Here is a 17,426-nt window from a genome sequence, read left to right on the forward strand (position 1 = left end):
ATCTAATTGATCATTTGTTTATTACGTATATCACAATGATCAATCATGCGCCGTGAAATTCTCGAGATAACGAACGCCTCTCCTGTTATCGTACGAATTGTCGATCAAGATTGGACCGATTAGAATCGGTCGTATGATATTTTCGACAATGACTTTTTTAAACGTACACGAAAACGTAAACAGTATCGGGCTCTGTGATTCATTTCGTTACCGATTTCACGGCATTTTATCGGCTCGCTTTCGTTTCAATGAAAATTCCTCACGGCGTTTTATCGATCACTCTGAAATAAGCATCTTCGTCATAGATAAGAAGAAAAAAAAAAAAAAAAATAGAATCTACGTATCGAGAATGTTCTCTCGAGACACGAGATACGAACGCGAAGGAAAAAGAATACTCGAACTCGTTCGTAAATTATGTACAGATCGATAGAGAATTACGGATCGATAATTATTATATCGTGCGTTTGCTCGCGCAACGTGTCGGACGTGCACTGTGATCCAAGACGCGTGAACCGGAAGTGTATACATATATGTATAATATCGTGGATCACGATGCGTAATTGTCAGCTTCGAGCAGCCGTTTTGGAAGACGTGAAAATGGAAAATACACTCCTTTACAATTCTCCCGTAGGATAGTGGACAAGAAAAGAGAGAAATTTTACGATAATACTCGGTGGATCCGAGAATGTCTGCAAAGTGTATCTTATCGTCGATCGGTATCTGATTGATACACTCGAAATTCCACCCCCGTTCGTCTTCTCGTTGAAACGACGTAACGCAACGCGAGTCCATCGAGAAGCGTTGAAAATCATCCCCACCACGTGACAGATGTTGAATTAACATTATACAGCTGGGTAGATTTTATTGTTCAACATTTACGACGCTACTGTTGGCATCGTAGAACGCTAGTCTACCGACGATCGTTACACGAACGTGTGAGAATGTTAACAGTACGAACGAAAAGGTGGCAACAGTTACCCGGTGAACAATTCGAAACGGCATGCCGTAAGGTTGATCGTGTGGCTAAATCGAGCGATTAAAATGTGACGTAAAGAGTCTGACACACGTGATTTAACATAATATCGCGCTTATTCAACATTTTACATATCACGCAATACGAGAACGTTTTTAATCTAATTTGATATCGAAGTTTGATAGAATTATCATGAGGAGAGTGTATTGCACGTTTTAGAGTACGTACGCAGCTTCTCGTTCGTTCCTTTTCGTTCTTTTTTTTTTTTTTTTTCTTTTCGTTTTAATTATTCACTAAATGCAAAAGTTCACGTTGAGAAACGTAGCACGCGACTCTTTCCACGTAGTATATTATACACACGAGGCAGAAACTTTTTTCTAATATTTCGACTGGTTGGTGTATACGTTCCTTATACGGAAGTCGATATCGTTGGAGTAATCGTGCTCCTTGTGGTTTTCACCCAGATTTGATCTGCGTATCCGAAAAGGTTGAGACGATTTGTTGGTTAGAGAGCTTAGAACTGCAGTATTTGGTTGATCCATTCACGAAACTCGGAGATGCGTGTGTAAACGCCTGGTTGATTTGGTACCGCGCAACCGATGCCCCAGCTAATTACTCCCGCGAGGATCCATCGTTTGTCACGCGCTCTTTGAATCACCATTGGTCCACCGCTGTCACCCTGAAACGAGTGTATGGACGATAATAGGTAAATAGTTAGAACAGCGCGGAGGTGATTAGAATTTTTCGAGAGATGCCTTTCGGAAATTTCTGCCTAGAGCGAGAAGATTAGGGGAGTAGTGCGAGGGTAAGGGAGTTAGATTTGGCAAAGATTTGGGAGTAATGAGAGTCGTGAGAATTTTTTGGAGAGAGGGAGAGAATACTCTGGATTCCTTGTGCACCGATAAAGTATTCTTAGAGTACAGAGTCAAGATTTGAGAGTAGGGAACGAGAGTCGTGAGAATTTTTTGGAGAGAGGGAGAGAAAGAGGGGAGAGAATACTCTGGATACCTTGTGCACTGATAAATTTCACTCTCGAGAGCAATTCGCGATAATTTTACTCAGAAATGCATAAGTATCCTTAGAGTGCACAGATAGTCAAGGTTTGAGAGTAACGAGAGTCGTGAGAATTTTTTAGAGAGAAGGAGAGAAAGAGATAGCCATTACTCTGGATACTTTGTGCACTGGTAAATTTCACTCTCGAGAGCAATCCGCACCAACTTTACTCTCGAATGAACAACTATCCTTAGAGTACAGAAAGAAAGAAAAAGAACGAATTATCATTCATGTATGTATGTATATCCAATTCGAAGCTCGTAAAATCATTCTACCTCGCAGGAATCGAATCCTCCATTCTTCCATCCTGCACAAATGAAAATATGCGGAATGTGCTCGATGTATCCTGCGTTTCTGTACATATTCTCGCACATAGTGTTGTTAATCACCGGCACAGCCACTTCCTGAAGCATCGACGGTAACGGTCCCTCTGACGATGAAAAAAAAAAAAAAGTCATATTCGACGTATTCATTTTTGTTTTTTCAAACAAACGATCCTTCAGTATTCGCCGAGAAGTGAAATGTACGAGTACCGTCATAAAGTCGGCCCCAGCCGGTGACATAAGCTGTACGACCAACGTAATTTTCGTCGTCGTCCGGCAAGCAAATAGGCAGAACGTTCGGTTGGAACGGCAATAGGGGCTCGTAGAATCTCAACAGAGCGAGATCGTACTCGAAGGTCCTTGGATCGAATTGCGGATGACTCGCGACAATTTGCACTCTTCTCTCCTGATAACCGTACGGCTCGTCTTCGTTGGCAAGATCGTGCTCGCCGATTCGCAGCAATAGATCGCTCGGTGGTACGCTGTACACGAGAAATGTATTAAAAAAATAGAAGGAAAAAACGAAAAAAAGAAAAGATAAGGAGACATCGATACAATGAAATTGGCTAATTGGAAAGGCTGTTACTTTACATATGTACGTGTGCACATATTTGTTCTTTTCTGTTGACCGATAATTAATTGAAAGGTGAGATAAGGATTGTGTGATGTAATCGGAGGGGAACGATTGAGAATTACACGTAATGTAATTCAAGCGATACGAACTTTTCGACACAGTGAGCCGCCGTTATAGCCCAATTCTCGTTAAGCAAAGCTGCGCCGCATTTGTGCAAATACGTGGACGTTCTCCACTGGCGTAACGAGATCTGAAAGGAAAACGTTCATCTTGTTCAACGAAGAACGATCATCGTGCCTCGACACACACGCACACTCTCTCTCTCTCTCTCTCTCTATCTGCGTCTATCAATTATGGAAGACACACACCTCGCGCGAGGAGATCCGAGAATTATGTGCAGAACGTAATCGTTTAGCTAGATGTACGATGTGTCATGAAAGTGTCGCGTAATTTTCTCGTGGAAGAAGAAAAGTGTGTCGCGACGTTCAGGTGGGAGATAAAAAAAAAAGAAGAAAAAAGAGCAAAGATGACGTTCGACGATTGAAAAATTTCAGAGAAAAAAAAACTTCACCTACCTGCCAGGGCCATTTACCGAACGAGCTACGATTACCACCGACGATCCGCGATTCCGGGAACAATCTTCTTCCGCACACTGCAAGAACAAGCATCGTCGAATTCAAGCCATTCAGCAAATTCGCCAGTCTCATTGAGACCGCCATGTTGGAGAACTTCTATATTTGTCCGACTGGACGAACCGGTATCATCGTGACCGCCCGACGATTTTTTCTCTCTTTCTTTTCCTCATACCTCTAATTATGCGTACGATTCTGCGGTTCGACGATTCGACACACCAGAAAGATCGACCACTTTTTCCCCCATTTTTTTCCTCCGCGTTTTTAACCACGATTTTACGATTTCGTGATTCGTATGAATGGGAAGAACGAACCGTGAACGTGTCTGCCGCTTCCCCTTTACGTAATCCTGCCTGTTCATCCGCTATTTTTATATCTCTCTCGCGTAGTTTAATCGCACGAAGGAGTGGAATACCGAAGATTTGTGCAATCCGATTGAACAACACTCAGGTTTCTATATTATCGACCATGGATTCTAAGTTCATCGCGGCGCTCGATATCTCGAAATTCGCGTGAATAATAGATCGTTGTAAAAAAAAAAAGGGGGACCTGGTTGTTATCTCCGTCGATCGGAACGGCGTTCGGTGATGAGAAAATGCTGGAGAATTTTCAGCTCACCTTGCTTGTAATCGGACATGTTGAGCGTTTCCATTGGTACCGGAAGTTCGGTGTCTATCGTCACGCTCGCGATGCTCGATAAAGTTGTTAGAATTGTCGGCCTTTTCGTTACACGCTCGGTGGTACTTTCAGTCGTAGGCTTAGCTGAAACACGAGAAACCTTCGCGATGATACTTGGCGAACGAAAATGTCGCAATTTCATTCCTCGAATAATACTGTGCCAGATAAAGACGCGCATGCTTCGATGCTCAGATTTATAACTTAAAAGCTTCAGCTAGAATTCAAATGCGACTGGATCGTTGAATCGAGGCGTTGAACGAAAAAGAGAAGTTGATCTTTCATCGTACCGGAAGTGCTCGGTGGCAACGTCGATTCTAAGATCGGTTTCTCGGTCGTTTCTTCCGACGTTTGAGCTGGTTTCTTCGTAGTGGGCGATTGAATCATGATCCATCCGTCTGGCGTGGTTATGGGTGTCCAATCGCTTTCCGTTTGATCTGTACGAGTTCGTCGAAGCAAAGAAAGAGAGAGAGAGAGAGAGAGAGAGAGAGAGAGAGAGAGAGAGAAGAAAAATAATCAGGATGAGACGAAGAAAATAATACGTGTTTGCATGCGTAAACTGGAGCAAAGTGCAGTTATTGGAAAATAAAATTCGACTGGTTTAAATTACAACGAGATTGGGGGGAGAGAGAGAGAGGGCCTGATGGTGGATGCTGAGCATTCGAGAGGAAAGATTACGGTGGTATGGTTTGAACCGTTACGGCGTTCCTTCAGCCGCAACAGAATTTCTCATCTCGTATCGATACACGCGACGACCTTTCGTTCGTTTAATGAAACACGAAACGATTCTCTACCGTACACGATCAACACGTGTCGCCGCGGAGAGAAATCCTATTTCCCGCGTTTTCGTTGCACTCCCGCTTAATGGAATATGTAATTATCCACGCAAGGTCACGCAACGCGTTCGCACGGTGTCACCGCTGATCGGCTGTCGATGTGAATCGATGCAACGAGGAAATTGCTAGCACGACGTTGAATTACAACGATCTCTTGATTGTCTGCTTTCTTTCTTTTTTTAATTCACACGTGGATGGTTTTACGATCGAACGAACGGATTGGACAGTGGTTCGCTGGTAGCCATTTTCATCGCGTTAACGACTTCGTGGCAGTTTTCAGGAAATTTAGAAATCTTTTCTCTTTTTAGTGAAATGAAGATATAGTAATTTTGCGAATAGGTGAAATAAATCTGTTCGTTTGTTACAAGGGAGAGACCGATAATTCGAATTCCTGGAGAATGAACGGTGGAATTTGAGGAAGAAGGGAACTGTACGAATTCACGATACGAATTCCTCGCTCGAGTTTATTAAATTCACGAGACGGTGAAAGCACGAACAAGGGTGAAGATTTCGCGGTTGATCGGTCGGATCGACGTTACTTAATGCAAGTGGCGTGCGTTTCGACGTGAATCGCCATCGAGATGTTTTCCCATCGACGAAAAAACACCGTCGAGTTACACAACGCGCATCCGTTTTCCTTCGATTTCACCGTGAAACGTGTAAGAAAATGCTAAACGAGATTCTACTTGTTCCATGCGCACGCGTTGATTAATTGCGAATTATATGAATACAAATTGGCCAATTAACGCGTTAAACGAACTTAACCAATTGAATCGAGCATTATTACTCAGCTGGTGCCGTTACACCTGAATCTTTCAAATTTATTACTTCCCCACCTCCTCCTCCCCTTTTTCCCCTCCGCACGAGAACGTTAGCTGTTCACTCACCTGGTTGCGTGATCGTCGTCGTCGTCGTCGTCGTCGTCGTCGTCGTCGACGAGATTTCAGGGGTTCTCGTAGTCGTGTCGTCTGAACTCGACGTCCACGTGACCAATCCAGGTGAATAAGTCGTCTGAGAGACATCGGCCGTGGTCTGATTAACGATCGACGACACTTTCGTAGGTGTAGCATACGTGGCTGTGGTGGTAGCAACAGCTTCCGTGGAAGACGAAGACACGGAACTGGTGTTGGTTATCACGGTGGAATTAAAAACTGACGAGGGTGTAGTAGACGAGGACGGCCTCGTGATAGGTTTACTCAACGGTTTAGCTGGTTTCGTCGATTCTACCGTTGGTCTGGGTTTCGTAACAGCCGAGCTGGAAGGATCTAACGACGACAGAGGTACCGTTTTCTCGGTGGTCGTCGTGTAATCCGGCTTGGGTACCGTTTTCGTCGTCGTCGTCGTCGTCGTCGTCGTCGTCGTCGTCGTGCCGATTTTCGTTGGTTTCGGCCTCGAAGTGGTCGTCGAAGGCTTCGTTGTTGTCGTTCGAACAGTGGTAGGTTTAATTTTGTGCACTGGTTTCGTTGTTGTAGTAGTGGTTGTGGTGAGTTTCTGAACGGTCACAGTCTCCGTGGTGGACGTTAGAGGCCTTGTCTCTGTCGAGAAGACGGTCTCGGTGGTTGTAGGGGTCGTTGGTCGATCTTTGACAGACGTTAACAACGGTTTCGGCGTAGTCGTTGACGTAGACGTAGCGAAACTTGTAGCTGTGAATGGTTTGGCTGTGGTAACAGGTCTCTTCGTGTGCGTACTCGGCTTCTTCGTGGTGATCGCTGGTCTTCTGGTGCTGGTGATCGGTCTCTTGGTCGTGGCATGAGTCAACGGTTTCGAGGTTGTCGTGTTTCTCGGTGGGAACCTGGTGATAGGGACGATCCTCTGAGTAGTCGTAATCACGGTTCTCGACGTGGTTGTTAAGGTGGTTCGATCGGTGGTCGATTGAAGGATGGGCTTAGGCGTGGTTGTCTCGTTGAGCCTGTGAATCGTCGAGTGAATCGGCTTGTACGTGACAGAATGGGTCGGTTTATGAGTGGTGGACGTGTGAACTGGTTTTTTGGTTATCGGTTTGGTTGTTTGAGCAAAGGTTTGCGCGGTGGACGGCGGTTTTGTCACGGTCTCCAGTGTCGTTGGCCTCGAAGTGATGGACGAGGTCAACGTAGAGGAGGGTTTGCTCGTGGTGCTCGTGATTTCCATGATCGTGCTGGACGGTTTTTGCGCCGGTTGTACAGTACTGCTCGTGACTCTCGACGGTGGACTTTTTGTCGTCGAATCTTCCCTCGACGAGTTCTGCACAGTTTGAAAGGTCGATAATAGAACCGGTTGCGTGGTTGTTTCGACGCTCGTCAGCACTGCTGGCTTTTTCGTCGCGAGTTTTGTCGTTTCTTTCACTGTACTCGATAACGGTCGTGTAGATTGCTTGGTGGTCGTCTCCTGAAGTATTTGCAAACAAGAGGAAATTCGATTATCTCGTGTGAAACGTTCGATCACCCTCTGGAGGACGCGATAGCAGAAAGATTCGTCGTTCTTTTGCACGCGAGATCAAAGACCGCGAGAATGCGACGAACTTTATATTCCTCTAAAAAGTGTACGTTCAAATAAGAGAAGAAAGAAACTCGCGAAATAAGAAGAATGCCATCCTTGAAGAAGACGATTCTCCGAGAAAATTGTAACGTGTACACACAAAGTGATAAATGCACTTGCCTCCGTCGAGTATGTACCAGATGGTTTCTCCTCGTTGATTGGCTTCGGCCTTGAGAAGTACTCGGGTATGTCGTTACTCTCGATCGGCCCGTGGGTCGTGACGAACGGCCTGGCAGGCGGTCCATCGTCGATACTGTTGTCCTGCGGAAAAATATCCGGTTCCTCGTCGATCTTGCAACAGCTACCAAAGTAGAAACGATCGATGCAGGTGCCTAGGTGTGTGCCATTCGCCTTGGCGCATGTAAACGCGAACATGCAAACACCGGTCTCGCCGGTTCGTCGAGAAACGCAGGGCAAGTGTCTGATGTTCCTTCCTGTACCTGAATACGCGAAGAATAATTTTCAAACTGCACTATTTGTCGTATTTTATTCAGACTCCTAATCGTTCGCTTCGTTTCTGGTTTTACCCCTTTCACACGGACAATCGGTTACAGAGTGAACGAAAGAAAAAAGAAGTGGAAGTAATCGATAGGTATACTTGAAAGTAGGAAGAAACGAGGAGATCAGTGTCCGCTTTTCCGTGATCTCTCGTCCAAGTTTAACGTCAACTCGGTACCTCTAACTGTGCATTCGCTATGTGTTCCACATTCACCGCGTAATACTTCGTGCTTGGTATCGTCATAGTTTATAATCTCGTCTTAATCGTCGTACAGTGTGTAACCGCGATCCTTGTCACCGATAACAAACGACACCGTGTCGTGTGATCGATTAATAACAGTCGACGGGAAGAAGCTGCAAATCTCTCGACGCCTGCTTCTGGGTCTTCTTCTAATTGTATCCACTATTTATCTCAATAGAGTTGAAAATGTCTATTTAAGAGAAAGAGTAAGAAGGAAAAGGTGTATATACGACGGCTGAAAAATAACGGGATAACGATGGAAAAATATATGGGGAAATTTGAAACGGTTTCTCGACCCTGTTCAATCTGAAACGATATATTGCTCGTAAATTTTCGTCCAATCTAAAACAGAGCTCGGCTTACATATACCTATGTATACGTGATACAGGACACGTTGATTGTATCGATATTCGTGTATCGCGTCAATGATTATCGGTTAATTTCCAAACGATTATGGAGCGACAATGATGCATTAAGCGTACAGCAGGCGTTATCGAAGAAACGAATTGATGTCAGCCAAGAGGCGAAGCATCTTGGTACCGTTACGTTTCGATGTATGAGCTAGTTGCCCGAGCCAAAAGTGGGTCACAGTCATAGCCTAATGTAACAGCCCGTTTCCCTCTAAGACACCTCACAATCTCCTCACCTTCCTTCTGGTGTACGTATATACTTTGCTATCTAACGAAATCCTTGCGAGCATTCCGATGTTCTCTATGACTCACGGACCGCGATTAAATCGACGAATATCTGGAACCGAACTATTTCTACGAATCGGACACACGCACCAACACATCGTTATACCGCTTGGACACGAAAAATCGGTAGAACAAAGAGAAACCACAGGGTTGCTTGACGATTTTCAAAAAGAAGGATGACAACGTCGGAAGAATTCCCTTTGGCGATAAATGACGCAACAAAGATCCGATCGAAATACTTTTTGCTCATTCATCGAGATAATTCGAGTAATCCCGTGGTAACTGTCGCGTGTTATCAGATTTCAAGCGACGTTTAATTTGTTGCGCGTATAAAAATGACTTTCGTTCGTGGATGATAGATGGATGGAACGAGATCAATTTGCATTCGAGAATATAGAGAGATTACAAGGTTACAAACGTAACGCGTTCTTTTTCTTCTCGGGATATTTACTTTCTTCGTGGGCAGGCGAGGTTGATGGCCGTGGCGAGTGAAAATGGACCGTGAAATTATATACAAACCCGGCACCCTTCCTTTCGGGTTAGTCGGTCAGTTCCCTTGTCCAACGATCGTTCTGCGTGTCCTTCCGCGTAGAGAATGTATGCTAGGCGGAAGTGTCGTCTGACGTGAGTCAGACAGTGTCCCGAAAGAAAGTTGCCGATTCCATTACGCACTTGTCGGAATTTCAGTGTTCGCCATATCGAACGCTAATGTGTAAATGTTGAGCACGTGTGCACGCCCACGAGAATCCCTCCGGAACGATTTCACTGACAGTACGAAAGTGTTTCACTGAACGTCGAAGACCGTGGAACATGTTCGATCCGAATAGATCCTTCTACGGACAAATTTCGATTTACAGGGTTAATCGGTATCGCAGAATCGTTCGAATCCTACCTGTTCAATCCTGTTACACGGATAATTCTAATACGAGAAGGTACGGTCACGAGATTGCAAAAGAAACGACCGTATCTTGCTTTACACTCCTCTGACATCGTGTGCGTTCAATTGTCTTACGACTTTTTCATCCGTGTTATTCGAGTAGCTGTCCCCATGTACGATGACCGATTTCACTGTGACGACTGATGGAGCTCTGTTGAGTGAAACGACATGAATACCGATGAGAACGAAGATGACAAGATGCGGAAAAATCAGTGCAAGTCGTGTGGAGCGCCGATGACCGGGCCTGACCTACTTCCATAGAAAACTGACCAGTCCGCCCACGTTCCATTCGAGCTCGAATCCAAGGTAGGTTCAATGTCGTCCTGCGGGCTACTGACAGGTAAGCGTAAGCACGCGTGCAATTGTGCGTGTCGAGCTCGAATACGAGAATATGCGTGTACCAGGCGCGCAAGTTCAACGTTGCCCGTGCCACCGAGTATTTGCGTACCGATCCGTTATACGGCTCGACACTCGAGGGAAATCCAAGAACCACGGGGAAACAGAGAAGTGTGCAAGCTAGAAGGGATCAAAGAGGAGGAGGATTTTTTTCAAAGATGAACATTTCTGTGCAACTTGATCAGTTAACCCTTTGCTAAGGATGAGATTTTCCAAGACAGTAGGTCTATGGACCTCCGTGAATTGTGATTTGTGAAATTCCGTGGAAGCTCGATAATGTTGACTTTTTCCATTGTGAAATTAAGATTGGATCGAGGCTCGCTTAGCTACCGATAGGAAAGATTGCGTTTTAATCGTGAACAAAACAGTCGATTCTTTTATCGAAGATTACTTACTTCCAGGTATGAATTGTGGAACGTAGATCGGCGAGGCGATCACTGTGTTGATCAGCACGTTGCCTAGGAAGACGACGGCCCAGGCTTGTCTTTCTCGATCCCACATCTGTAAAAGTAGCGTGAAAATGTTGAATTGCAGAGAGAACGATGTTCCTTCGAAATCCTTACGAATCGCGACGATCGTGCGCGTTGCGCCGTATGATTGTCTAATTTTCCGCCATTTAGGGTAATTAACGAAATTCACGATACACCGTTCAAACGGAAAATCGCGATTATTAAGTGAAATTCGTAAAACGTGTATTTAGATAAGATACGAATGAAAGGCCACTGTTACACCGTAGCCGCGTATAACCTTGTTAATTCGTTTCAGATAAGATACGAATGTTTGTCGAATTTTTTTCGATATTTGTCGGTATTGTGTTTGATTGACAGGGATTTATTGAGAAAATTTCAGTGAAAGATAAAGAAAAAGGGAATGGAACGTGTTTCGGTCGTTCGATAGGAAGGTACTGTACAGAGGTAAAATTTACTTGTTAGACAAAAAGAAAAAGAAGCCGGTGGAAAGATAACAGTCATAAGGTTGTCTCATCGCAGGAATAGAAAGGATCGTGAGTGGAACGACCTTATGAGAACGGACGCTCGTTTTCAACAAGAGTACAATATTACGTGAAAGCAACAATGAAGCCAGAAGAGAAATAGAGATCGTTAGATTTTCTCTGTTGATGCTACTGCACGTACACGCAGCTACTTTCCAAGTATAATCCTTTTCCTTGGTTCATCTCGACGATTACTAATGTCGTTCGACATACCAGTCATTCGACATACCGATATTCCTCTTGTAAGAACAAAGTTACAGTTATTCAGAAGCAAGAATTCGGGTGTAACGTTATGTCCTGTCCAGTTGAATAAACTGTTGAACTTTGTCGTTTCTCGTTTCCATTATTGCTCAATCGTACTTATCTTTCCACTGAAACAATAGACTCGAAGGAATATATAGAACGAAGAAGAAGAAGAAGAAACGAATCGTACACATATGTAGACAGAAATGAAAAGATGCGTCGTGTCTTTTTTTTTTTTTTTTTTTTTTTTTTTTTCGAGAAATGTTAGAAAGAAGAAGAAGAAGAAAAAAAAGCTTTCGTTTCGCCTGAAGTTTCAGGTAATTCTCGTTTTTCCCTCAAGCTATCCGTGGAAATGCAATGATCTCATCCAACGTGCACTCGCTCCTCCTCCTTGAGGAAGTGATAAAAACCGTTACAGTTACCCAGAGGCAGGAATTCGGGTGGATGAAGCAACAAATGTCGACGCGTGAGTCGTGTCCGCTTGTCGATGGTCAGGTTGCTGGTTTCCTGCCTCTGATTAGTTAGGCGACAGTTATCTTCCCCCGTGTCTCCATTTCGAACAGCCTATTTTCTTTCTTTTTTCTCCTTTTAACAGCTCGCGGAGACTACACTTTGTATGTAGCAGTCTCTTTCTCTCTCTCTCTCTCTCTCTCTCTCTCTCTCTCTCTCTCTCTCCAATGAGTAGAACTCGTTCTAGCTCTGCACGTTCCAAAAAGGAACACGATTTACCGAACACAGCTTCGAGTACAGATTATCCTTGATTACTAGAATCGATCCTTTTAAACATTCTCACGTACCATGGTACATTTTATTAGCGTTGCTTAATTATTTCTAGAGGTACTCTAACGTTACTCTCGCACATTTTCCATATTTCTATATGTTGTAACTGCATAAACATCCGCGGTCTAATGGCATTAATTCTAGGTAAAACGCGTGCATTAACTCTGGCTGCTTTTGCACGGCGCGTGTAATCGAAGTCGGATAATTGCGGGATATCCTTCGTCGTTTAGTTTCGCAGCAACGATCCTTTCGTGAATTTCGTGATTTTTACGCACACACTCGCGCACACACACACACACACGCACGTATGCACGTGTAAAAAAGCTATTGTTGTAGCACGGTGCGTATGTTGTAACGGTACAGGCCACTTTCATTTGTACGCACGTATCTAATACGAGGCGCACATGTGGGTTGGCGGCGAAGTACAGTTCGTAGGGATAAAATGGCCAATTTCCAGGCGGACAGACGATCGTATCGAGGAAAACTCGTTAAGAGTAGGCTCGTAAATACACGAATTAGCCGAATATTTCAGCTTCGAAGAAGAGAAACTTTGGATGTAACGAACGATGCACACCGAATATATCTTTTCTCGACGGTGCGACAGAACACGTTCGTACGATTCTCTTCACGTGTACTTTAATTTACCATTTAACGACATTTCGTTAATCTTATACAATCCCGAGGACGAGACTTTTCTTTCTATCCTCGCCGGACTGTGTCTTCGCGGTTTCGACCGTGAATCACGTACGAAACGGGGCGGTATTCGTCGAATCAGAATGACACTCATACCAAGCATCGCGGTGTTCGTGAAAGTTTGAATTCTGCTGGAAGGAACGAGTGGTACCGCTATTCGTGTGAACGACATACGGTTCACTTTGGCAAATCCAACAGCGTACCGGACTGTTTCCTCCGCGTAGGTAAACTCCGTATCGAGACTATTTTCTGATGATTCTTTCTATCCGAACGAGTAACGTGTAAAAATCTTACCTTTACCGGGGGAGTTTGTCAGCAGCGCGGCCGATTGCAACGACGAAGGCTGGTCCGTCGTGTGGTCAAGCTTGGAGAGTCATCATCCCCCTAGCAGGCTGGCAATTCTCACCCTCGCGTCAAATTTCTCTGTTGTCGAACTCCGTTCAGCCACCGAGCAAAAATTCACCGGCGATCGAAGCAACGTGAACTCGGGGAAAATTGAACCGAACGCGTAGAGACACGAGTCTCATTGATCGTATTCAACGATTTCGCCGAATCACCGAACAGGTCAGGGTGCGCACCTCTGTTTATCTCTTCGTCCCGTATAGACGAATCGATCCTCCTTTCTAACCCGCTCGAGAAACCAAAAAAATGAACGAACGAAAAGAAAGAAGAAACGAACGGATCAGAGATCTCGCGTGTCTGTTTGCGTGTGTTTGTTAGAGATCTCTGGCAGGATCTCGGTTCTTCTTCTCGAACGGATATATCGAGGTGGTTGCCACAGCTTAGCACCGATCGAACTGGTTTGTCGGTGATCTTAGCGTGGTTCACGACTTCTGGATCACCGATCCAGGTGCTCTCGGGTGCGCTCCGCATGCACGAATCCCAACACGACGCATCGTCGTTGGCTTTGGGGCCCCACTACGGCCCCGAACGAACCAAGCCAAGCTAAACTATAGGACAATTGTGCAGAATAGGCCGTAGCAGGGTCGAGGATACACCTTGTAACGGAGACTTTAGCACCGGCTCGAGGTGAGGTGGTGGCAATGACCGTTCTCCTCCGTTGCCTTTCTCCTTCTAAACCAACCTTCCTTTCCTTTTTTCACCAACGACAGGCTATACCATTTTGTGCCTCTCTTACTTCTACGGACCCTGTCGATTGGCGGTGCTCTTCTGCCCTTCTCAAACGTGTCCCCACTTCGACCTGGTTGTCGCCGTCGTCGTCGTCGTCGCAGGTCGCCGTATGGCCCAAGGAAACACGTCTTTTCTTCGACGTTATCCTTACTCCTTTCTTCTTTCTTATTCTTTCTCACCTGTTTTCCGAGCTAAGAATATAGACAGGTTTCCGAGGTTTTGGGCAACGGTAGCTCATTTCTACAAAGTATGGAACGTAGAACGTTCTTGCTGTTGGATTAATTCAAGTAGAGTATTGTTAATCGAGAGTTACTCGTAATTGTACCTTTTGTTTGGCGTTGGAAATGATCGAGGATGAGTTTGTTCGATGAACGAATGATTATTGTTGCACGTGTTCGTGGGGTTATCCGTGGAAGGTAAGTCTTTCTCACCTGTCGGATCGATAGGCTCGGAAGCGTTCGATGGTCACAGCGCCCTCGTCCTGTTTGAAAATCAAACGATGAACTATAATCGTGCGTGGTATGTTGGATGTTTTCTCGAGTGTTCCAGGGATTTTTTTCTTTTTGGAGTATCGCTGACGCAAATTATCGCGAAATTTCGAAATGTTAATCAGGACGGTGATAGATAGAGAAGGGGAAAAGTTGTAAATCAATCGAACGATAATGGCAAATGTGAAGCAAAAAGGAATTACCTAAACGATAAGGATCGACGGGGTGAGCTTATCCTTTCGTTGCTCAGTGCTTCTCAAATCGCAAAAAATCGACCGTTCTTTTGCAACGATACGCATTTCGTCGAATTGCAAGCGAAGATGTTGGGAAAATGGTAAAGCTCGTCCTTTCCCTTTGTCGGTTAATTTTCACAACGAGTGATTGTTCAAAGTTGCTCGTGGATTGTAAAAGAGACTTGTAACAACCTGTTGAGTAGCACTGCGATGATCCGTCCAATTCATTGAACACTCGAAACCTGGTTAAGGCCGGCTAAACACGAGCATATGTTCTCGTGCGTTGAATCAAGGGAACAGTTATCACGATGACATGTGATGTTTTCTCGTTTACAGTAGGTTTTGTTCTGTTTACCGGTGAAAATGTGTCGTTGAATGTCGGTCGAATTCGCGGTTGAGAGAAATTCACGAATTTCTATTCGTGTTTGCTTCAAATTCAGAATTTTGTTGTCAGAAAAAATTGTGGTTGAATTAACACTCGTGCGATTTCTTCACGTTTCCAAAACCCGTAGATAAGTCGAAAGCACAGCTGCCTCCCAAAAGAAGTACGTATCGCGAGTGCTTGGAAAAAAGTAAGAAAATCGCAGCAGCATGTTTGGTAACAATGAACGAGCAATTATTTCACACAACGAACGTTCGTATTTCCCGATGAAAATCTCGGGTAATAGACGGGAAAAAGGAAGCACAGATTTAATCCACGGTTTAACGGTAACTCTTAGAGGCTGCTTTTTATATTCCTAAAGGCCTGGGAACAGAGACGACGATGAACAACACCCTCCGAAGAGCCTGTAGGGTGTCCTTTTATTAACATACTTGTTTCTTTTTATTAATATAGTTGGTTGTTCCATTGACTGGACGCTTCGTACCAAATGATCCTCCTGTTTGCGAACGTGTCCGCAATCTCATTTAACGCGTCTATATCGAATATGTCCATCACGATTCTCCATCGATCCCACGCGTTCAGGAAGTATGATACACGCGCGGCGACGATCCATCCCTATCCCGCCTGCAGTACTTACAGACGTTGCCCGTCGTTATCGAGCAAATTTCGTAAGTTTCACCAAGCTACCTCTCAGATTTAACGATCTTAAGATTGTCGAATGTATCCAGCAAGGATATATCTCGCTCGTGAAAGTTTCAACTGGGTTTAACCTGTTCGACCTACGTGTATCCGCCTCGTTGAACGAGAAGAATGGATCACGGTGGCAGGTTTTATTTTAAATATAAAATAGATAGGGGTGGAAAGTGGCGAGGGTGAATTTTGTGGAACTGAGCTGGGAAATAAGTAGACGACAGAGTAGGAGGAGAGGTTAAATTGATTCGCGAAACGTTTAAACGATCGGTGTTGTGTATCGAACGTGTCTAAGAGACGAATCTTACGTAAATCACACGGTTTCCTCCGACTTTTCATATCTCGTTTCTTTTCCCTCCGTGTTCCTCGTCAAAAGAATCTGTTAATACGCGTGCAAAGAGGGGATATCCGATTCTTGGCTGAAAGTAATATCCGTTCTTTACGTCGCCGAGACATCTTGCTTGCGAGAACGTTTCATAAAAAGCCACGCGGTGGTAAGTCCGCGTTTCCAGACCAATCTGATTACACTTTTGCGGAGGTTTATTGCTCGCGAGTTAAACGCCGCCTACAGGGAGCATTTATCGTGAAATACTTTCAACGTGAACGTCACCTTTTCGAAAACGTCGTGCAATTTTTCCTTTCTTCTTCCAACGAAGAAAACTTGCACGTTCACTCTGCGCACGTTTCCTTTCGAATATGCCACCGATAGAATTCTTTTTCCACGAGCTTCCAATGTTGTATCTGTATTCAACCTCTCACAAAGTAAGAATTGTGAAAATCAGAATTCTACAACAGCTTCGAATTTCTCAATGTATAAAGATTCCAATCTGTTCGATCCTCCTCGTTTTTCCAGAAGTACTCGTAAAAGGTACTATCTCGTTTAGTCGAGTGATCTAGCTTTTGTTTCCCGACATAGCTGCTTAGCGAGAATGGCGGAGAGATACACACCATCGACGTGTCGTTTCTCCACAGACAGATCCGTTCTTTTAATCGAATTTTTACGAATTATCCCGGTATACGAGAGTTGGAAAGATGAACGAAAGAGGATCTAACAAAGGACGAAGTAGTGGGGAAGTTGCGAGGCCGGTGGTAGGGTTGAATCTCGTGGATTGGCTGCGCGATACACGATCCGCCGACGAGGGGATGAGCCAGAGGGTGCGTTCTCAGGTATATATACTCCTGTCCCGTGGCACGAGCGGCCGATTCGATTTCGACACTTGAATCATTCGTCAAAGCAGAGGAAATATCTAGTCGTTGGAACAGATTCATATATCTCTCCCTCTCTCTTTCTCTCTCACTCTCTCTATCTCTACTCCCTTCTCTTCGTACCTGGAATACACGATTCAGTTTCTCGATTGATCAGGGTAAGTAACAAGTGACATCGATCAAGTAATTATTTGTGTCGATACATAGTGTGATTTGTGTAATTGTTTCTATCGAACGAATTC

The 17,426-nt window shown here is 44.6% G+C and overlaps 2 protein-coding genes across 4 annotated transcripts in view; one reads left to right on the forward strand and one right to left on the reverse strand.

Moving 5' to 3' along the window:
* Positions 1–17,426, forward strand: part of LOC108571411 — a 45,839-nt gene that overhangs the window by 26,710 nt on the left and 1,703 nt on the right. For 2 of the 3 annotated variants that reach the window (XM_017933437.1, XM_017933440.1), the window contains exon 1: positions 17,201–17,342. The exons of the other annotated variant lie outside the window; for it this stretch is intronic. The gene's annotated coding sequence lies outside the window, so the exon portion shown is untranslated. Of the gene's footprint in view, positions 1–17,200; positions 17,343–17,426 lie in introns of those variants that run through there. 3 annotated transcript variants of the gene reach the window in all.
* Positions 1,372–10,848, reverse strand: LOC108571408 (serine proteinase stubble). Its single transcript, XM_017933434.1, has 10 exons — positions 10,743–10,848; positions 7,701–8,020; positions 5,954–7,430; positions 4,521–4,667; positions 4,174–4,317; positions 3,499–3,575; positions 3,073–3,173; positions 2,560–2,831; positions 2,302–2,456; positions 1,372–1,652 (listed from the first exon to the last, which is right to left on the reverse strand). The coding sequence occupies exons 1-10, from the start codon at positions 10,846–10,848 to the stop codon at positions 1,488–1,490; spliced, it is 2,964 nt and encodes a 987-aa protein (XP_017788923.1). The 3' UTR covers positions 1,372–1,487.

Source organism: Habropoda laboriosa, unplaced genomic scaffold (assembly GCF_001263275.1).
Source record: "Habropoda laboriosa isolate 0110345459 unplaced genomic scaffold, ASM126327v1 scaffold57, whole genome shotgun sequence".
NCBI lineage: Eukaryota > Metazoa > Arthropoda > Insecta > Hymenoptera > Apidae > Habropoda > Habropoda laboriosa.

Coding starts and splice junctions, on each gene's coding strand:
- LOC108571408 (XM_017933434.1), bottom strand. CDS start 10,848: ATGTGGGATCGAGAAAGACAAGCCTGGGCCGTCGTCTTCCTAGGCAAC. Junction 8,021..10,742: donor TCCACAATTCATACCTGGAA/GTAAGTAATCTT, acceptor TCGCGTATTCAG/GTACAGGAAGGAACATCAGA. Junction 4,668..5,953: donor GACGACGATCACGCAACCAG/GTGAGTGAACAG, acceptor GAACTCGTACAG/ATCAAACGGAAAGCGATTGG.